Genomic DNA, 19,746 nt, shown 5'->3' with positions numbered 1-19,746 from the left:
CCACTGCTTCCGCAGGTCCCCCAAGGTCTGGAATCGGCCCTTCTCCACAATCTTCCTCAGGGTCCGGTCATCTCTTCTCGTTGTGCAGCGTTTTCTGCCACACTTTTTCCTTCCCACAGACTTCCCACTGAGGTGCCTTGATACAGCACTCTGGGAACAGCCTATTCGTTCAGAAATTTATTTCTGTGTCTTACCCTCTTGCTTGAGGGTGTCAATAGTGGCCTTCTGGACAGCAGTCAGGTCGGCAGTCTTACCCATGATTGGGGTTTTGAGTGATGAACCAGGCTGGGAGTTTTAAAGGCCTCAGGAATCTTTTGCAGGTGTTTAGAGTTAACTCGTTGATTCAGATGATTAGGTTCATAGCTCGTTTAGAGACCCTTTTAATGATATGCTAATTTTGTGAGATAGGAATTTTGGGTTTTCATGAGCTGTATGCCAAAATCATCTGTATTAAAACAATAAAAGACCTGAAATATTTCAGTTAGTGTGCAATGAATCTAAAATATATGAATGTTAAATTTTCATCATGACATTATGGAAAATAATGAACTTTATCACAATATGCTAATATTTTGAGAAGGACCTGTATATATATATTTGTCTCATTTCACTACCAGCTTTTTGTGCAATTTTTGTACCGAATCCATCGCATAAAACAGTGTTAAAAATATTGAAATTACTTTTTTCAAGGCACTTTAGGAGGGCTTTTAAAAAAAGTATTCATACTTCTTGGACTTGGCTCATTTAGTCACTTTACAAACACAAGCTTTAATTCATCAAACTATACTTGGATTTTATGATAGACTGACACCAAGTGGTGCATTATTGTGAAGGTTAAAGGATACATTATTTAGTTTTATTTCAAAATAAAAACCCATCCCTTCCAAGTCTTATGAACTCTAACCGGTCAGTTCATTATTACTCTGGGATATGCACACTAATTGCTTCCCATGCATTATGCAATAGTAATGCTGTTAAGTGAAACAATAACTGGGAGAGCTAGTATTTGTTTCCTGTTACAGAGTTTGCCTCTGTTTGCTATAAATGTTGGACTTTAAAACTCTGCAGGTCATTTGAAATGGAATAAAATCATGGAAGGCACAAACAGGTTTGTTTCTGTTTTTAAAAGCTGCACATTAAGGAAAAGTTTACTGAAACAACAAATGTTTATTGTTGCAGCAATTTAATTTTTTTAATCATTTTTTTAAACAAAGTTGTTGCATATTAGTTTGTAAAAATGTTGTAAATGTAACCATCTAAGCAATAAACTGTTTCTGCCTCCAGGCCGGGTGTGACGACCTCTCTGTATGATAACCTTGAGTCAAATTACAATGGTTACACTGTATCTTGGTATTTACAAAATAATTTAAGCATATATATAACATAATCTAATTGTTTCTATTTAAAACAAATCTGCAACAGGTATCTCTTTAAGAAGTTCAACTTATCTCAGAATATTTTCCCAAATGTGTTTGGGATCGTCACCTTAGAACTCTCTCATAGATGCCGTTTTGTCTCTTCTTTATTGTTGAGTCTAGAGCTCTGACCTTAATTAAAGTGGGTAGAACCTGGAGGGCTTTAGTGATGTGTTGCTTTCTTAGGTCTTTCAGCCTTCTTTATGTATCGAGGCAGGTTCTGCTTCAGGAGTTTCTTGGTTCTGCAGCTCTGGTAATAATCAGGCCCGGGCAGCGCTACAACTAGAAATATATTGTCTTTCCAGTCCTTTACTGGTGTGAGTTTTAACAGATTTTGAAACCCTTGGTTTACCTTGGTACCGGTCCATGCCTGGATTCTACAGAGCATGATGTAAGGGCTCCACACCAAATTGGAAACATTTGTTGTGAATTAAACTGTCCACTAACAGAAGGTCAATACTCTCTTCAAACTTTGTGTCTTTTCTCTGCAGGAGCAGGCCTTCGAACTCAGCCAGAAGTACAAAGAGGGGAAGTACATCATCGAGCTGTCCCATATGATAAAGGACAATGGTTGGGATTGAAAAATAAAAGCCACCATGTTTCTTCATGACTTTTTAAAAGAAAAGAAAAAAAAGTTGCATCCTCAACGTGAAAGGGTTCAAGTGTATCGTCCTCATCTCGCCGTTGAGCCACTGCTGTGCCACACTTTTACTTCATGCAGCTTTGCTAAGAATAGCATGTGATTCCTTATCTTCATCTTTTCGTGTTTATTTTGGGGGGGGGGGTTCACCAACACACTTACTGAGATCATGATCCAGATAATTAGTTATTCTGGGACTGAATAAGTGTATAGCTTCCATGTGTTGGCAAGCGTGGGTGGTGTAGTTACACAGGCACCAAGAGTGTAATGGACTTTACAAAGCCTTTTTATTTTTTAATGCAAGAAAGATGAAACTTTCTTGCTCAAACTTTTGTCACTTTGAAACCTCAAGGCCAGTCAACGCTGAAGAGCTTTGGTCGTTGATATTTGGATTTTTTCTTCTGAGTTTAAGGTGAAGGTTTTGATGTATCTCGCCTAAATAGAATTCATGATAATCTTTGAGTCAAATATACAGGGAGGTTTATGGGAATACATAGAGCAGCAGGCGAGCTCTTTGTTTTTTATATTATTATTAATTCAGGTTTTTCTTTTTTTTTTCTTCTAAAGTCAATTATAGGGCCAATTGGGGTATTGAGGTAGTAATGTTGAGGCCAACAGAAATCTGCAAGAATTCTTCGATCTGTAGCGAGTCTTCGGTTCACAGGTGTAAAAAGGTTTTGGTTGTGTGTGTTTGCAGTGGGGCATCTTAAGCTGGATGGTGTTGTGAAGCATTAGTTTGGAACTGATTTACGTCTAGATTTGTTTTTCACTGCACACTTGGGATAGCTTTACTTCCATTTAATGCAAATCAGGCCTATATCCTTGATACATTTGCGCATTACGTAACACTGAGCAGTCCCTATTGACACGTTAGCTTCACTGTGTTAATGCAAATTGTGCTTAGGGTAGATGTAGCATATTTATGGTGATTTTAAGTGTCTGCTTTCATTAAAGTGGTTTTTATTTTAACCTGGTCTTCATTAAAATACAGCTTGGCATTACACTTTATGGTTGACTTGTCTTTTGTTGCTGTGCATAAGTGTAATAAAACCTCCTGTACAGTAGCACACGTTTTATATCAAATACTGAGACAGTATCGCCTCATGCTCTGGGAATAACTTGCATTACTGGCACTTAGTTTTTTGTACATGATTTAGAATGTACTGTAAAGAAAAAGATGTTGTAAAATTTGCAAAATACTATGTTTTTATACTTAAATGAGAAAATTGTACCATGCCTTGCAAAAGGTTCATTTCCCTTTTAGTGTTTAGTGTTTCATGTCATGAATGAACACAAGGTACTGCAAAATTGTAAAGTGGAAACCAATCCATTGTGCCTTTCAGGTTTTTATGTGTAAAATGTTGAATCATTTCCCCTTTCAATTACAGTGCTTTGTATTTGTCTATCACAAACCCAGTTAAATACATCAAAGTTTGTGGCTGTAATGTTACAGATGTGGAAAATCTTAAGGGGTTGTAAATACTTTGGAAAGGTATTGTATGCACCAATAGGCTGAGCCAGCAGTTCTTTCTCCTGGGCCTCTGTCCATACAACATTCTCCTAAACAGCTGGGAACATTTAGGCTACTTGCTTTGAGCCAAAGTTCACTATGACTGAAGGTGGTCGAACTGTTGGCTTGCAATCTGGGTTTGGATTCCAGCTTGGGGGTTTGCGTGTTCTCCCCACACATGCATGGATTCTCACCGGGTACTCCGGCCTACTCCCACAGTCCAAAAACATGACTGATATGTTAACTGATCTCCTTAAATTATCCAGCGTGTACCCCGCCTCCCGCCCAGTGACTACTGAAGATATGGATATTATATGCCAGTAGACCCTTATATTATGCCTTATATTTAAAAGTATAACCTAATGGTCAATAGGGTTAGTCACACAGCATTGCTGCAGGGGGAAAAAAATCTGTACCTCTTTTTTTTGTTTCTGTGTGTATGCAGGGGTGTCTTACTTTTGTTCACCGAGAAGTACTTGGCCTCAATAAGAGAAGTTATGTAAGATACATTCAATTCAGTTCAAAAAGACTTTATTAATCCCAAAGGGAAATTAAATGTTATAGCTCATATTATGAAGGTTTCCTCAAAGAGTCGTTGTAGATGCTGATGGTTGTGGGCAGGAAGGATCTCCTGTAGCGCTCCGTCTTACAGCAGATCTGAAGAAGCCTCTGACTGAAGACACTCTGTTGTGTAGGACAGTCTGATGAAGAGGATGCTCAGGGTTCTCCATAATGTTCTTCATTTTATGAAGAATCTGTCTTTCCACAATGATCTCAGAGGTTCCAGAGGAGTCACCAGAACAGAACCAGCTTTCTTTATCACCTTGTTGCGCTTTTTTAAGTCCCTGGTTCTGATGCTGCTTCCCCAGCAGATGATGGTAGAAGAGATCACACTTCTCCACAACAGACTTATAGAAGATATGCAGCATCTTGCTGCAAACACCAAAGGACCTAAGCTTCCTCAAGAAGTAGAGTCTGCTCTGTCCCTTCTTGTAGATGGCTTCACAGTTGCATCTCTACTCTAGTCTGTTGTCCAGCGTGAACACCGAGGTATTTATACTCCACCACCTCCACTTCTTCTCCCATGATAGAAATAGTTTTTGACTTATTCCTGTTTCTCTTAAAATCTACAATCATCTCCTTTGTTTATTCACATTCAAAATAAGATGATTGTTTCCACACCATGCCACAAAGTGGTCAACCACCTTCCTGTACTCAGCTTCTTGTCCATCTCTGATCCACCCCACGACTGCAGAATCATCCGAGTATTGCTGCAGATGACAGGAGTCTGTCTTATAGTGGAAGTCTGAGGTGTACAGAGTGAAAAAGAATGGTGAGAGTACAGTCCCCTGTGGTGCTCCTGTGCTGCTGACTACTGGTTAGACTCACACCCTTCAGTCTCACAAACTGTGGTCTGTTGTCAGGTAGTCTTTGATCCAGGATTGTTGAGGCCTCCACCTGAGTCTTCTGGAGTTTCTGACAAAGCAAATCAGGTTGGATTGTATTAAATGCACTGGAGAAATCAAAGAACATGATCCTCACAGTGCTGCTTGGCTTTGTCCAGATGACAGTGGGTTTGTTGAAGCAGGTGTATGATGGCATCTTCAACTCCAACTCCACAGCGATAAGCAAACTGAAGGGGGTCCTGATGGTTTACTGTTTGCTTACTGAGGTGGGCCAACAGGAATCTCTCTAGGACCTTCATGATGTGAGATGTCAGGACAACAGGTCTATAGTCATTGAAGACTGATGGGTGAGTTTTCTTTGGTACCGGAACAAGACAGGAGGTCTTCCACAACACCGGAACCTTCTTCTGGGCCAGGCTAAGGTTGAAGATGTGCTGCAGAATCCCACAGAGCTGCTCTGCACAGGCCTTCAGGACTCTAGGGCTGACATGATCTGGACCTGCAGCCTTGTTCTGATTCAGTCTCTCCAGTTGTCTCTTCACTTGACTTCTTGAGACACACAAGTGGAAGGGGGAAGCAAAGGAAGCATCAGCATCTTCTGATATGGTTGAAGGCAAACATGTAGAAGCAGAGGGTCTAGGGCTGAGGTGGAAGATAAAAAATGTGAGGTGTTACTGGACAGCTGTGGGTCCTTTGGGACAAAGGATGGTGGAATGTCTGTTTGGCTGTGAGCAGGAGAGGAGGATGTGAAGCTTGTTTCTGAACTGAACCTATTGAAGAATGTGTTCAGTTCATTGGCTCTGTCCAGACCTTCATCGGTCTGATCATCCTTCTGCTTGAAGCCTGTGATCTTCTTCATCCCTGTCCACACATCTCTGATATTGTTTTGCTGGAGCTTGCTCTCCAGCTTCCTCTTGTACACCTCCTTGCTGTCTCTTATCTTGACTTTAAGTTGCTTCTGTAAACTCCTCAATAATTCTCTGTCTCCCTCTCTGAAGGCTCTTTTTTTCTTGTTAAGCAGGTCCTTCAGGTCACTGGTGATCCAAGGTTTGTTATTGGGGAAGCATCTCACGGTTCTGGTGAGGATGATGTTATCCACACAAAAGTTTATATAGTCGGTTAAACACTCAGTCATGGCATTGATGTCCTCTCCATGTGGCTGGCACAGTGCGTCCCAGTCTGTAGCCTCAAAGCAACCTTACAGAGCTTCTTCAGCTTCCTGTGACCGTTTTCTCACAGTCCTCTTTATTACAGGTTGCCTCTGAACAAGGGGCTTATATTTCAAGCAGAGAAAAACAAGATTGTGATCTGATTTGCCTAGAGGAGATCTTGCTGTAGAGATGTATGAGTCCTTGACATTTGCATAAAACAAATCCAATGTTTTGTTTTCTCTGGTAGAGCTGCTGACAAACTGTTGAAACGTTGGAAGTGTAGCAGAGAGTGAAGCATGGTTAAAATCACCAGAAATTGCCACAAAAGCATTGGGGTTTTGTGTCTGTAGCTTAGCAACAACTGAGCTGATGGCATCACATGCAGTGTCGGCAACAGCGGAAGGTGGAACGTAAACTGTTAGCAAAATAACACTGGTGAACTCTGGGTAAATAATATGGACAAAAACTTATTGCCAACAGTTCAATATCTGGACTGCAGAGACGACACTTCACAGTTACATGTTCTGGATTACACCATCTGTTATTCACAAGTACTGCCAGTCCACCTCCTTTACATTTGCTGCTCCTCTTTAAATCTCTGTCTGCTCGTGTGGTTAAAAAGCCCGGCAGAGAGATGCTGAAGTCGGGGATATGATCCTGCAGCCATGTCTCAGTAAAACACATAATACTGCATGCCCGGTACTCTGGCTGGGTCCTTTGTAGGGCTTGGAGTTTATCCATCTTGTTTCCCAACGATCTCACATTGCCCATCATAATCGGCGGAAGAGATGATTTGAACTTCCTCCTTCTCTCTCTTCTCTTAGCTCCTGCTCTGCATCCACGGCGTCTCCTTTTCAACTCATCAGGGATTTGGGGTTGTAGTTGAAGTATTATTTGAGCTTTTGAGATATTAATCAGCTGCTCCCGGTTGTAAGAAACAACCCTGTTGCCATGGCAATGCATCATAACAAATGTCCAAAAATACTGAAGTCAAAAACGAAAGAGCAAATATCAGAGAGATGCGAGCTGTCAAACATTACAAAACCACACTACAGCACGAGGGCCATTTGCGGAGTGGTTCTGTGCAGCCCCCAACTGGAGTTCAAGAATGCTGTATATTTGGCTTGCCAGCACAGGTGAGAAAGGACTAACCAATTATAGGAAACTGTATGCCTTTCTTTAAATAAGGCAAACAATTGAATCCCTTTTTATGTTTCATTTACAGGTGCCATTTTAAAAAAAAAATTAATTTCTTAATTAATGTTTTGATGTTTTTTGTGCTTTTAAAAATAAAAAACAGATTTTTTTTTGGCCCTCCTTCGATTTGATAATTTTGGCTTGTGTCAAAAGGTTTGGACACCACTGTTCTAGAGGTAGGATAAGATCTAACCAGAAATAATAATGGGCTAATTACCTACTTTTAGGCTATTTATTTGGTCATAATCTGCTGATCCATAAATAATTTTACTATCATTTAAAAAAAATCTTTTAGATTTTAAAACATGGTTATAGTCCCTGCAGCTGTCCAGAAGATTGAGATGTTCCTCTCAGTCGATGTAGACAGCGCTCCCTAGAGGTCCAGCTCCGCCCCGTCCTGGGTTCCGCAGACAGAATTATTGGAGCGCTGTTCAGGATAACCGCCAGCAGAGGATGTTGTTGGATCCGTTAGATTAAATGAATATTACAATTACAAATCACGCTTGAGGCACGTTTACAGTGTTTACATATGTAGAAGGTAATGGTATTTAATGAGACATTCAGGTTTCTAATTATCTTTTTTAAACTTTTCCAATATTTTCCGAGCATTAACAAGTTTGCCAACTGTTACGAATTTGGCTCTAATTAAAACTGAGAAAGCAAACTCATGTTTTAAGCAGAAACTGGTCACATGAAAGGGCTCTGAAAATGATAGCACATTTCTTTCCCATGCGATAGAGGGACTACTGGCAGTCATGTGTCTGCTGTGCATTTTCCCCCGCTTTCACTTTTTACTTCTAAAACTGTTGTCTAAGTACTATCACATGATTGGCCATGTAGGTCTGCGTTTGGACAAATCATACAAAATGCAGATAGTTGGACATTTTCTTTTTAATCCTAGAGGTCTAGGAATTTCTCAGTCAAAAAACAAAGGATTCCAAATTTGTCAACAGAGGTTCTACAAAATTTAGAAAATAAAATAATTCAACCTAATCTATACCTGCAGATAGGATAGAATAAAAGAAAAAACGTCTTATAAAACATTTTAGAGGCAAATGTTCTTTCTAAGGTAAAACACTGCAGCATCACCAAATAATTGAGGGTTTAAAAATCAATCTAAGAGTGTTATCTGTTTAAAGGTAAACCTTAACTTGCGACTAAGAACAACAAAGTGTTTGCATTTATCACTTGGTGTTCTTCTATGGTTAAAAAATTCCTGTTTAGTTCAGTGTCTGAGACACTGAGATTTTTATATTAGAGTCACAGAGCACATAAGGATTTAATGGTGATCTAATTTTAAAACTGGATGTTTATCACAGTAATTTTTATAACCAGTGGCCATATCAGCCACAGCGGCAAGCTGAACTTTGGTCCTTATCCAGCCTGGTTCATCACAGTTCTAATCATTTTAAACTGAATGCTGTGACAGTAGATATGCAGAAACGTAGACACGTGTTTAGATGGGTAGTAGGCATATTTTGTTGCCATTTCCTGACTTATGAAGACTAAAGCAAATCTGTCTTGATTGAAAGCCATGTTAAATACATTTAAACCCTAGGGAAGTCATAGACAAGTGATTCAAATCTCGTTTTATAGATAGTATTCAGGGTGCCAATAAGTGTAGAACTCCAGACTGAACTACAAGAAAAACAATTATATATTGCATATTGGCAAAAAAAACAAAACACAGTGGGGGTTACATTAAAGGTAATCTTATTCAATTATTTTTATTTACTTATATATTTTCTCAGCATCTCAGGATCTAATACAAATTTCACAAAACACAGATATGCAATGTAAATTGTACACATCTGAAACAGCAAACTTTGAGAAATTATCGTATTCAATTCAATTCAAAAATACTTTATTAATCCCAAAGGGAAATTAAATGTTGTTGTAGCTCATATTATGAAGGTTTCCTCAAAGAGCCGTTGTAGATGCTGATGGCTGTGGGCAGGAAGGATCTCCTGTAGCGCTCCGTCTTACAGCAGATCATTTTTATTAGTATTGAGGAAATCTAAGTTTGAAAGGAACTTAAATTGATATAAACATGCTGAAAAATTACGTATTTAGACAAAGTTTTGTAAAATGAGAGCATGAAATGATGAGGTGATACAGTCTCTTTAGGCGACATCAGAAACACCCATCTTCATTGGAGTGTCACCTTGACGCAAACACCTCCGGGCTCTGCTTCTAGTGGCTTGATCCGAGCACAGCACTCGTTATTGGACCTAGTTGTTGTTTTCCGTGTTAGATTACAGAGAATTGTTTATTTTTATTGAACATTTGGTACTAATTATTAATACGCCAGCGTGTAGGGACGACTAGTTTCAGCTGCAGTCAGTGCACTTGCAGCAGAACATACCACTAGACAAAAAGGCCACAGAGTAATTAATTTAATGCACGATTACAGCAACAGCGGTGGTCTGAGTTTTATTTCAAAAGTCATGTCAAATTAGAATATTTAGCATCAGTTTTAAGGGAAAATATAAGTAATCGTGAAGGTATTTTACATTTGTTAGTGGGGCACACCCGCCTCAGCTCAGTTGGATTCCTCCGCCATGGCCGGTCACGTGACTTTTTCCTTCTCGCCATTTTCCTCTTCTCCACCGGAGCCGTCGCTGGTCGTCCTCGCTGCTTCGTGGTGTTTAAAGCTGCCCAGAGGTGACGGTGGGACAGGGGAACCCCCCGCCAAAGAGAGAGAGAGAGAGAGAGGATATTGCGCCGTTTAACTTTGTCGTCCGAAGGGAAGTGTGACAATGTCTTCTGAGGAGAGCCCCGAGTACTCACCTTTCTTCGCCGTGATGGGAGCCTCTGCGGCCATGGTCTTCAGCGGTAACTACACCATCTTCCGCTTCAGCTTTTTCAACGGATACCTCTTAGTTACATGTTAGCTTAGCCAGGTGTTGGAGTCACTTAGACTGCGGTAAATAGAAACGACCGCAACCTTCATACAAACCGTGTCGCAGGTTTTTGGTGGCGGTCGTTGCTCGCACACCTGTCTGGGGATGATGCGAAGGAGAGGCTGGGAGGGGTCGAGAGAAGGCGGCTGCTGACTCTCGGAACAAGCTGGCTGCCTCTGTTCTGGTGGAGCTACTGACATTAAATTCAGGCTGTAATCGTGTCTGCTGTTGGCTGGTGACGCACACCGTCAGTGAGGTGGCAGCTGCTCTGTTTCAGCACATATTTAACGAACCAAAATGAACGAATGTAGAAACACTGTTAATAAAGGTTATCGTTAATCATACTGATCAGGGACGTTTTTTTAGAGTCTCAAAACATTGGGGGCTTTAGCCCAAATCCAAAATATTTAGATTTCAATAAGACAATTTATAGGTAATTTAAAATTAAAATGATATAGGACATATTGTACCAGTTCTCTGTCTCGGCTGGTTTTAGACTGAATGTAAATAATTATGAATCAAACAAAAAATGTTTGCAATAATTTTACTTTTTATTTTTGTTAGAGGCTGAATGAAGGACAAGGAGAAACAGAGTTTAGACCTGATGAAAAACCATTTTGCTGAAGGAAATAATGACACATTTTGAGGTATTTAGAAAATAACTTAATCTGAATTTTTGCTGACAAATGTTTTTCTTAAACTCAGAGATGTTTACTTCGGGCCAGATAAATGTGCTTCTTTTGTCATCTACATAAATTACCTTTTTTAAACGTTACATTGTCATCAAAGTGTTCCACTCATGAGGCTCCATTGTCTTTATTCTTATATTTCAAAAAAGGAAAGTGATATAAAGTTTTCCTAAATCTTAGTCAAATGGAAATATTCTAAAACACATTTATTTATTTTATTATGCCAAGAGCTTTTGAAACATTTTATTAAAATTGTTCCTTCTTTTCTGAACCTGTTCTCTTTTATCGCCATCTTTTCAGCCCTTCATTTCACTTCTGAAGAAATTTGACCTGCCAAAAATAATAAAAGAAACATTTTTCAACACAGTCTTTTGTTCTGCACTGAACATGTGAGACATTAGTGCAGTTCTCACTATTAAACACTTTGAGAGGAAAGGGTGTTAAGCTGTGGTGTTTAAAATATAGCATAGAGCCTCATCCTGGACCTTATCAGTACTAATATTACAGTTATTAATAACTGTATACATATGGTATGTATGTCTCACCTTAAAACTGTATCCTTGTTTAATTAGTTTAGTTTATATAATATTACATGTGTAATTCAGAGAAATAAAATAGTTCACTAATCAATGGTCCACCTGTGATTAATTGCTATGATTTATTTCTTAATTATCCTGCATATTTAAAGCCAGAGCTTTATGTTTAGAATCAGCACAGAAGATATGAAAGAGAAGAGGGAGGCTTACTTTTGAACTTTCTACGACGTCTTATTGGAACCAGGATAAATTTTACTGGTTATTGAGCAACACTTTTTTCTGTCTACATGTAGAACTGGACTATAAGACTGGCTGCAGCCATGAGATCAATGTGATGATCTGAATGACCTTTTAATGTGTTCAGCTACGTTAGGATTAAATGCTTTTATTTTGACTGAAGTAAAAGGATCAGATATTTTCACATCATGATGCAAATCCGGCTAGAAGCTCACAGAGAAGGTTGCTACTGTTTTCTATCACAGATCATTTAACTTCACCTGTAGTTCAGGTAAAAGTCCCTCATTATGACCCTGAAGATGCTCATTAGAGTGAACCTCCACCTCATGTCTTGCTGGTGAATCAGTGATTAGCTGTAACTTAGTTAGCCCATTCTGAGTCAGCATTCAGGTTTTACCGCTATCTACATCTGGGTTATACCGCTCGTCGTCCACCTGTTCCTGAACACACCCACCAGGCTCCCTCTCTTCGGTTGGCTCTGTGGTTCCTCTGAAATGAACCCTGTCTGAAGCCCTCAGTGTAACTCTTCGGGTAATGAACGAGGAAGGTCGACCTGGAGTAAACTGCTTTTCTGGACTTCTCCAGAATGGAGTCCGTCTCTGGCCGTGTGCTTAGTTGCGCATTTGTGGTGCTGCGAGTGCGCAAATAAGTATTTATTGTCTTCTCCTTTTAACTCATTGTCAGGTTATCGTGGAGCGGAAGTGATTATATGGAACTCAATTGAAAAAATCTGTTTTTAAATAAAAATGTGAAGTCCAATATCATTTTGTGGCGGCATCTTTTTAATACTTCTAAATTTCTTCTATCAGGAAGTCCGGGGCTATTCAGAAAACACCCCGGAAGCCCAGGTCTAACTATGTGCCTGATGCTGATTCTGTCTTTGGGTTTGCTGTTGTAGGCGAGCCAGAAAAGGAACACGGAGGCCTAAATATCAGTGACAATTTAAAGGGATGATCCATTCATTAATTCATCTTACAAACCCTTCAATTCATGCGAACTACTTCCGCTCTTTGGACATTAATCTGGTTTTATTGAATAAATTTGAAGGTATATAATGTACTCAAGTAGATTTGATCCCAGCTAATGTTAACTTATATCTGTAATGAATAGTTAATGACGTCCTGATGAGACTGATATGTATATTACATTTGATAAAAGTCTATGAAGATTTATTTAGACATTCAGATAGTAGTACATCTCTTTAAAAGGATCTATTAACAGTGGACATGGGGAATAATTTAAAAGATCCATAATTGTGTCATTGCTCATCCAAACGTCATGGAGAAGGAAGTCCCTTGATCTTCTTTTGAATCTTTTCAAAAACATTTTTAATTCCACTGTTTATAAGGGGTCCACAGATGGGGCTTTTTCTGACCAATACCGATTTCGTTGCTTTCGGGTCTGACCTCCAAATTCTGATTTTGACCAATCTAGAGGATTTTGTTGCTTTTAACACAAAATGTTAAAATAATTGTTTTTTTACATAGTAAGTTTGAATCTAGCAGCCATTGAAGGGATTACATGATTTTACTCATCTATGTCTCATTCCTTTATTTGTTTTTAAAGTAAAAAAGTGCATCAAAGTACATATTGTTAGTTGAGGTTAGGGGTGCCTGATATGATATACATCTAAATAATTTTTTTTTCTTTTTGAGGAAAAATCTGAGTTAAACTAATGCATAGTTTTACCAGGAAAAAAAAGCCCGCCACACTTGGGGGAAAAATAGCATTTCTAAGCAAATTTTATCAGTTTGCACAATTTTGACAACTTGCAACACACCTAATTGACACATGTTGCCATTCTTAAGACACGAAGTACACGGTCTGAAATACTCTTGCCCAGTTCAAAACGATTTAAATTTCAAGACAAAATATTAAAAAGGCGGTTTTAAGATCTCACCAACACAGAGAAGTCTGTATGAAATGAAGTTCTGTTCTGTCAGTGATAAATTAGCCTGAACATATGAGGTACCGGATATTTAGACTGTTTTTGTTTATTAGCAGAGGGGATTCTCAAAGATGTTTTAATTTACTTAATGCTGTTTGTACTTCAGAGCGTTTCATGCCCGGAGCATGCTTTTATTGTGAAGGTTTGCTGTATTTATGCTATAATGGAGGCGTCATGCTATTGTTTTGGTAAGTGTAATCACACCTGGGATACAATGCTGGCAGGCCAATAAGTCTGACTAGTTGGTTACCAGTTAAACAGACAAACCAGACTATTCTGAAGAGCACAAACATTCAGCTAAATGTTTACTTGCTCACTTTTAGCAGCTGGGGGAGAGGGCTGTACTACATTCCCTCTGCACTAGTGAGGACAAAACATCTTCAATGTTCAGTTATAAAGTCCAGCTACATTTAACATTTGCTGTTTGTTGGTTGAAATGTCCCTGTTTCACTTTTATGTCTGAGACAACGCGTTGATGGAAGATCAAAACCCTACATCTAGTTTTATTGTCAAATTCTGATATTTTCTTTACTAACATTTTGCTGCTACGACTTTGCTAATTATGGTAACCATTTTAACCAGTAACCATATCAGTCTGGCTACATCAGTTTATTTGGTTGGTTGTTTTTTTTTTTCTTTTTTTTAAGTTGAAGGAAAAGAAACATGCGACTGAGCAAGACCGTAGAATGTACCTTATCTATATGATCTCTCTGCTTTTGTACCTTGTCAACGTCTTCTAACCCTTTGCAGTCTAAGGTCGCCCACTTCTAGTTGAGATTTATAGACTGAAAATGGTGGACGTTATTATTTTTGTTACATTCAGTGAGTACCGAGGGGAAAAATCTAACTTCTTAGCTGATTACTGATGTTCAGGGGGAAATTAACTGGCTAATCTCTAGTGTTTATGAATTTCACCTGTTCACCAACCAAAAAGTGTCTGCTTGTATAATTGGCAGTAAGACTTAGCCATTTCATTGGGATGCCGTGCCAGAAACCTAAACTTTAAGCCTTTGATTAGCTAGTTTCAAACATTTGCTGTTAAATTACAGAATCAAGGTGATTCATTGGAAACTCATCCTGTTTAGATATGACTGAGAAGCCTGGTTAATAGAAACCACCTAATAATGTTCCTATTGTTTTTCAGATTCATCCGTATTATTTTGTAAGCAGTTTCAAAACAAATCTTTTCATCTAAGACCAATAAAAGAATTTAAAAACTATCAATTTGAGGAACAAAAGGCATTCTACTTTTATTCTTTAATGAAACAATATTGTACAATTATAAAATCAAAATATGAAGCATTTCCAAAATAGATTTTGCGTGGATCAATTAGAGAAGTTCTTCCTTGTCAAATCAGCTGGTTTTTGGACGGCTGAAGATCTTATGTAACTGAGTAAATGCTTGATCTTAAACAATCTTATCTTGTTGGACCAAAACAACAATAACTCTTGACTATGTAGTCAGTGAATGAATTAGATGAATAAACAATTATGTTCTGGTTATTTTGAAATACTTGAAACTGCAAACCTGAAATGGGAGCTAAGGCCCCGTCCACACAGCACCACTGAATACACTGTATTATGCATGCTGGGCCCATTGGTGGTGCTGTGACACTGCTACAAAAACAGTGAATAAAAACATAAATGTTTTTATTTATTTATTTTTGACATCAGTCGTTTATTTGAGTTTTGTAGCTCTTTCAAAAACCAAAGTTTACAGCTTTTTTGACCTACAGCCACCTTTAAATCACAGATTTAAATTAGACCTGTAGATTAAAAGCGTGACAGGAGTTGGTTGGATAATAAACAAAGCTTTTAAACGGCCAACAAAAAAACCCAAAATAAACCAATAACAGAGATCACGAGCTGTGTTTTCAAGATCCATCCTGAGTTCAATATTATTGAAATGGAGCTGATCAAAGTCGTCCAAATGCCAAAACGAGCAGTGGGACAGCTCTTTATCACAGTGCTGAGTTGGAAACCAGCTTCTAAATTATTCTGTGATAAAAAAGTTGCATGAAATAAGCAACTTTCTCTGCTGATAACAGCACAGTGCTGGGATCAGATGAATTTGTGATGTCAGCAGCACAGCGACAGATGTGCAGATGTGAGAAATGGTGCTTTGATCTGGCGCTTCATGGAGGGCAAAAACATTTTCCAGTTCTGTTTAAAGGGCCAGGCCTCAGAAGATACTCACCTTGTGTGTATTAATGGTTTTTATGTATGTACTCTAGTAAATATCAGTATATTGGAGCAGTAACTACAGTGTGATGAGACATGGCAAAAATCTGCAGATAAAACTCGCAAGTATGACATCAGCTTAGGCTTCAGAGAAAGTCTTTTTAAAGCATCTTTTTAAAGAGTCTTTTTAAATATTTAATAATTCCTGGGAGGATTGACATTTAAACAACTTGCATTGTTTCAATTTGAGATTTAACTGCACCAATTGACTGAAGTTTACCCAGGTTGCTTTTAAAAATGGAACCTCAGCTCATCTGCATTGTTTTTTTGTTTTTTTTTATGCACAGGGCATTTAAAGTAAAAAGATGAATTAATGGGGGACTGTTTCTTTTTTTTTTTTTTTACAGCATTAGGAGCAGCATATGGGACCGCGAAGAGCGGCACAGGCATCGCCGCCATGTCTGTGATGCGGCCAGAGCTCATCATGAAGTCCATCATCCCTGTCGTCATGGCTGGTATCATCGCCATCTATGGGCTGGTGGTTGCTGTGTTGATAGCGAACAACATCTCACCGACAGTCTCTCTCTACAAGTAAGAGAGACCGGTTCTGGCCTAGAAACAACTTCGGCTCATTCACTGCCATTAATGTCTTCCTGCTTTGGGTTCAAAGCAAACCTGGTCCTCAAAAAATGAGCAGTTAATCCAGTAATTGGGAAAAATATTTCCATCTCAGCAACAAGGTTTTATTATGAAGACTTTTGAGCTGTCCGCTGTTTTGGTGATGAAACAGCTTAGTTGGAGCTTAACGCTCCCACCATACCTCCTCTTTACCTTCTAAACATCTTATACTGTATTAAACAAGTATAAAATATATCACTGGTATAGATGGCCTGGATGTATGGTACTTAAATAATTAGCTAACACTTATTGTAGTCAATGCCATACATACAATGATGATACATTTGCGATATATTGTGCAGCCCTGTGTCTGTCCCTCATCCTGTTCCTTTTCCCTGTCTTTCTTCCATTCCTTCTCTTTCCTCCTGTTCCTTCATTTCTTCGTGGTTTGCCTCATGTCTTTATTTTCTTCTGTCCTTCCATCTTTGTCCTCCCTTATATCTGTCCTTTCTCATTCTATCCATCCTTCCTTCCTTCTTTCCTTTCTTGTGTCCTGTCTCCCCTGTTTATTCTTCTTCTTTCAGTTTTCAGATTCTCCAGCTTTTATATTTAAAGGCTGCCCACTGTTGATAGATCTGCCATCAATTCATGCATCGTCAGATAAATTTAAATGGCTGAACCCAAACAAACTGAGTCTGGAAAGTCACAAAATGTATTTATGGAAAATGTGTAGGAACCACTGAGGATGGATACCTTTCTTTTGTTGTTGTTTTTTTTTTCTTATTAAATAGTGGCCAGAAGCAGCTCATTGGTGAAGCTTTGCCAGTTCTTCACAAAACAAACTCTTAAAGTTTGTGTTTACTACATTTACTTTATCTTAAAATGTCTGTTTTGGAAGAGATGTGTTGGTACGTAAGAAATTCACTGGGATTAGTGGCTGACTGGCGATCTACAGCTTTGAGCTGCTGGTTCTGATCTCTAAAAAAAACCTTTACAAGCATTTACATTTTTCTTCCTTACCTTTCTGTGAAAGGGCAGTCGCTGTGAAACAGTTCTTCCAACATTTTGACTGTTTTGATTGCTTCTCGCCCTCCACATCTGTAGTTTTAGTGTATTTGAAATGGGTCGTCTAATTAACTTAGATGCTCCAATCAGGTTTTTCCTGCCTGATACCAGTTTATAGTTTTCTTTGGGGTCTGACCTGTCAGTTTAGATTTTCACAGATTTATTTTCCGAGCAACACATAAAAGAAAAATAGATGGTTGTTGTAATTTTGAATAAGACACAAAATGGAGAACAGGATTGTACCCATTCATGCACATGTCCCTAACCTTTCTCATTTATTATTTTGATTAAACCAAAAAAATGCATGCTGTTGGTTGTTGCATTTATAGACTAAAATGGAGCATGTTCTTAGTTTTCTTGCATTTTATCAATAGGAAATAATCAGATTTTCTAGTAGTTGAACAACTGATGATCCAAGTCGATTACGGGGATTTTGGCTGTTTCTGATCTCTAACCAGTGGATTGATGCATCTCCACTAATGAAGACTTTTTATGTTCCCGCATCCTCTGTTTCAGGAGTTTCCTGCATCTCGGCGCTGGACTGAGTGTGGGCCTGAGCGGTCTGGCAGCCGGCTTCGCCATCGGCATCGTGGGCGACGCCGGGGTGAGGGGCACCGCTCAGCAGCCCCGGCTTTTCGTGGGCATGATCCTGATCCTGATCTTCGCCGAGGTGCTAGGGCTCTACGGGCTGATCGTGGCCCTCATCCTATCCACAAAATAAGTGTCTCTCCTTTAAACCACCCTCTCATTTATTCCACATCGAAGCAGCGAGAACAAATAGGAGCGTCTCACCTTCTTCCATGACACCCCGCGGATCTGACAGGATGGGATGGCAGCAGAAACATGCTGGCTGTCAACTTCGATGGCCTCGTCCTCTTTAGATGTGATCTATTCCGTTTTGTTTTAAGCCATCCGGTTGTGTCAGATGTTGTGTGTACAGAATGGGCATGAACATTACTGTTTGTTGTGAGATGATGTGTGAACAGTTTGCCTGATTATATCGTCTAATCTTAAACTGTACAGTGATCCAGAGTTCTCCCACCCCCAGTAAATAAATGTAGTAACCAGTCCGTGCTGTAAGTATCAACGTTTATTCCCCCCCCCCCCGTGCCCATTCCTCCTCTTTTTTAGTTTTGTGTTTTGTTGGTGGGTTTTATTCATCATCTGTTTTGAGACTGCTGAAAAGTTGTGCACAATAGTATTTTATTTTTTCATGTTCTTTTTGGGAACCATCTTTGAATCTCAGATATTTTTTGTCACTATTTATGGAAAGCTATGAAGATTTTGAAGCCGTCTTAATGGAAAACTGTTTATTGAAATTTCCTATATACATAAAATATATAAGTTATCTGTGTATAGTTAGATTTATTGCACTGTGGGTAATTGTTCAAAGTGCTTGGAATTCCTCTGGATATAGTGTGATTAATATTGGAGAACGTCCACATGGAGATGACAGGATGTGTGTTTGTATGTGTGAGAGATCTGAGTGCATAAAGTGTGGTTTTATGTTTGATATGACATTCTCAGACACTAGTATTGTTTACCTGTTGTGCTGCTGTCTTGATTTTGTTTTGTTTTTTGTTCAAATGAGAGCTCACTGTTCAGCCATACCTGTCAGATTTCCAAATAAAACTCAACCTCCTCCATTCATTGTCGGGTTTTCTTGTGTTCATCAAGGAAACATTGACGACATCCTTTAAAATCCAACCAAAGAAGAAAAGATGTATAGGGCTGTAGCTGGAAAACTATTACTGATCAATCTGTAAATGAATTTTTAGATATTTGGTTACAAATAATTCTAAATAAATTCATTTACTATGCAGAATGTTATTCGTTGTGGGTGAAAATGTTATTTTGGAGGAGCTGAGCATCTCTGTTCAAAATCCACAGTTGGCTTCAGTTCATGCAGAAAACTACCCCCATCTGCAGTCAGAGCAGTAAGTTTAAAAGCCTAGAACAGCTGCAACTGATGTGGCCAGGAGGACGGTAAAGGAGGTAAAACCCCCAAAAAAGTCACCAGAGCTCACAGTTATGCAAACTCGGGGAGGTGCGCCAGGAAAAAGCCTACTCTCCTACCATTACGAATCCAAATGTGTAAAGTTATTTTTTTTAAATTTTGTGCCACCGGTGACCTTTATTCACAATAATTAAGAAATGTGCAGCAAAGGTCCCAAAAGCCTCTTTATATGGGGCACCCGGTCTGCCCGTACTTCATGCCACGCACTGCCTATCAAGTCTGTTAAAGGATGA

General features: G+C 39.0%; 2 protein-coding genes across 3 annotated transcripts in view; both read left to right on the top strand.

Annotated features, from left to right (window-relative positions):
• LOC124863007 (protein yippee-like 3) overlaps positions 1-2,039 on the top strand; it is a 5,600-nt gene extending 3,561 nt beyond the window's left edge. Inside the window, exon 5 of the mRNA XM_047357236.1 lies at positions 1,907-2,039. Within this exon, the coding sequence (XP_047213192.1) occupies positions 1,907-1,996 (90 nt within the window). The 3' untranslated portion in view covers positions 1,997-2,039. The remainder of the gene's footprint in view (positions 1-1,906) is intronic.
• A 7,565-nt stretch (positions 2,040-9,604) lies between these two features.
• Positions 9,605-19,142, top strand: LOC124862337 (V-type proton ATPase 16 kDa proteolipid subunit c-like). Of its 2 annotated transcripts, XR_007036903.1 has the most exons (4): positions 9,609-10,154; positions 16,221-16,404; positions 18,013-18,297; positions 18,524-19,142. XR_007036903.1 is itself a non-coding variant. In XM_047356194.1 (3 exons), the coding sequence occupies exons 1-3, from the start codon at positions 10,079-10,081 to the stop codon at positions 18,215-18,217; spliced, it is 465 nt and encodes a 154-aa protein (XP_047212150.1). In that variant the 5' UTR covers positions 9,605-10,078; the 3' UTR covers positions 18,218-19,142. The 2 variants fall into 2 exon arrangements, 1 of the variants encoding a protein (XP_047212150.1); XM_047356194.1 differs by having other exon boundaries at positions 9,605-10,154; positions 18,013-19,142.
• The last annotated feature ends 604 nt before the right edge of the window (positions 19,143-19,746 follow it).

The sequence above is a fragment of the Girardinichthys multiradiatus genome, chromosome X (assembly GCF_021462225.1).
Source record: "Girardinichthys multiradiatus isolate DD_20200921_A chromosome X, DD_fGirMul_XY1, whole genome shotgun sequence".
In the NCBI taxonomy this organism is placed as follows: Eukaryota; Metazoa; Chordata; class Actinopteri; order Cyprinodontiformes; family Goodeidae; genus Girardinichthys; species Girardinichthys multiradiatus.
Note: the sequence above shows the minus strand (reverse complement) of the source record. Positions and strands in the feature narration are given on the sequence as shown.

Coding starts and splice junctions, on each gene's coding strand:
- LOC124862337 (XM_047356194.1), top strand. CDS start 10,079: ATGTCTTCTGAGGAGAGCCCCGAGTACTCACCTTTCTTCGCCGTGATG. Junction 10,155..16,220: donor TGCGGCCATGGTCTTCAGCG/GTAACTACACCA, acceptor TTTTTTTTACAG/CATTAGGAGCAGCATATGGG. Junction 16,405..18,012: donor CCGACAGTCTCTCTCTACAA/GTAAGAGAGACC, acceptor CCTCTGTTTCAG/GAGTTTCCTGCATCTCGGCG.